Source organism: Zingiber officinale, chromosome 5A (assembly GCF_018446385.1).
Source record: "Zingiber officinale cultivar Zhangliang chromosome 5A, Zo_v1.1, whole genome shotgun sequence".
Lineage (NCBI taxonomy): Eukaryota > Viridiplantae > Streptophyta > Magnoliopsida > Zingiberales > Zingiberaceae > Zingiber > Zingiber officinale.
The window spans coordinates 37,706,198-37,708,154 of record NC_055994.1 but is presented as its reverse complement, the minus strand read 5'-3'; the positions used below and the strand labels follow the sequence as shown (position 1 = coordinate 37,708,154).

Below are 1,957 nucleotides of genomic sequence, written 5' to 3'. Positions count from 1 at the left end.
GATGCAAGATGCGCTCTGGGCCATGCTATGTTTCTCAAATGTTTTGCATGATAAATGATACATAGTAATTACCTAAACACCATGCTCGTAGTCAAACTACATAAAATGGAGAAGGATCCAATTCTATTGCTTTAGCATATATTACAGGATAGGCATTACAAAGACTTCTCAAGTAATCACCAACAAGATCATAGCCAACCTAGTCCAATCAGTAACCTTCAATGCCATACCAGAAACGTGGAACAGAGTTGTGAGCTTGAAGATTATTAACTTGAGATATGATGTTCATAGCACATGAAGGCTCTACAGATATCAGTTTTTGTCATTGATAGCACTACAAGAACCAGAATTCTTTATCCAGATCACCTAGTAATCGATTTTAAACCCAATCAAATTATTAAATGTTACATTGTTTGTATTAAAGTCACACCAGCACAAATCAGTAAATGGAAAATAATTTTAGAGTGTAGATAATGACAGAAAATGTCCTTGAGAATAATTTTCATGATTTTCTGTTCTGAAATATTTAACACAAGCCAAATAGTATGTGAATGGTAGCAAGAAAGGCAGGTCATCTTCACTCGACTCCATAGTTTTACCATAGATAAGGCCTTTAAATCACCAAAGTACAAATACAAATCAAGCTATGTGCACGTACATACTGTAAAACACACTAATACTGAGGGTTAGTCAGGTATTTTACCTAGGTTGTTGACAAAAAGCATTGAGTCTCTACTTCAGCATGTGGCCCTGTAAAAGAGTAGCCGTTTCACAGTGAGAAACTGGAACTCAACCTGCCAGAAAACAAACAAACAAGCAAACAAAACAAAACAAAACAAAACAAAACAACTGGCTAGTGCCAAAATCTTCAAATTAGTAAACGACTATCTAACATACACAAAGAACAGAAAGATAGCACAGGCAGAGAACACTTTACCAATCCTAATGCAAACAAGAAGACAAAATGTCATATTGTCACTAACCAGACAGGAATATCTTTATCTGCCAAATCTAGACTGATACAAGGTTTTCTATGCCTCATAAGTCAGAAAAAGATCCATTCTTAAGCATATGAACATAGCACCACAAAAATACTAGAATAAAAACAGGAACAAAAACTAATACCACCAATCAAAAAAGTAAATTACAAAATGATGTGAAAATGTCAAGGAACGCACTGGACAAGAACAGATAAATAATGTTATACATTGTTCCATACTAAGGTAACAAAATGTTAAGGAAGAGAGAACCTACAAATTTCTAAATACCCAACAGTTTATAACAGAGCAACAAAGACTCCCTGAAAAAGACATGACTTTTTTCATTTTTTTTTTTAAATTGGGATATATCGCTTGGCCACCTGCTTCCCAGCTACAGCAAGCCCTGCTGCAAGGCCTCCTATCGCCCCCGCGACTGCAGCAGACCTTGGGCCAGAGGCAGCCTTGAACAAGGCCCCAGTGCCCAGCCCGGCCACCACTGTGCTCAAGATGCCGTCATCCCGGATAGCGGCGCTAATCCCGCTCTCCAGGCCCGAGAAGATGAGACCCAGCAGTCCCGCGGAATTTCCCAGCCGGCGCCCAGCCTGACCGGATGAGTTGAGGACCCGGTTGATTCGGAGCTTGAGAGACTCGCCGGGCTCGGAGGCATGGACACCGTCGAGGACGCCCCTGGCGCCACCGATAGCGGCTCCGGAGAGGTATCCAACGCCGGTGCAGAAGCTAAGATTGTAACTCCAAGAACGGCGGTGGAGGGAGGCATCCTCCTCGAAGAGGAACTCGGGCGAGGTGGGGAGGTCGTAGATGCGCGGGTACATAGGGAAGGCGTACGGGTTGTGTAGGGACTCATAGGGGTTGTAGAGGTGGTGGAGCCGCCGCTTCCCGTCGTCTCCGATACCGGCGTCGGCAGCGTCAAGTGACTCGTGGTAGTTGGAACCCGCCATTAGGGTTTTGGGCAGAGG

At 43.3% G+C, this 1,957-nt stretch overlaps 1 protein-coding gene across 1 annotated transcript; it reads right to left on the bottom strand.

The window, feature by feature from the left end:
• Positions 1–596: 596 nt before the first annotated feature.
• LOC121982753 (mitochondrial import inner membrane translocase subunit TIM23-2-like) lies at positions 597–1,957 on the bottom strand. Its single transcript, XM_042535837.1, has 2 exons — positions 1,361–1,957; positions 597–750 (listed from the first exon to the last, which is right to left on the bottom strand). The coding sequence occupies exons 1-2, from the start codon at positions 1,937–1,939 to the stop codon at positions 733–735; spliced, it is 597 nt and encodes a 198-aa protein (XP_042391771.1). The 5' UTR covers positions 1,940–1,957; the 3' UTR covers positions 597–732.

Bases quoted from the DNA above. Each gene is read 5' to 3' on its own strand.
- LOC121982753 (XM_042535837.1), bottom strand. From the start codon at position 1,939: ATGGCGGGTTCCAACTACCACGAGTCACTTGACGCTGCCGACGCCGGT.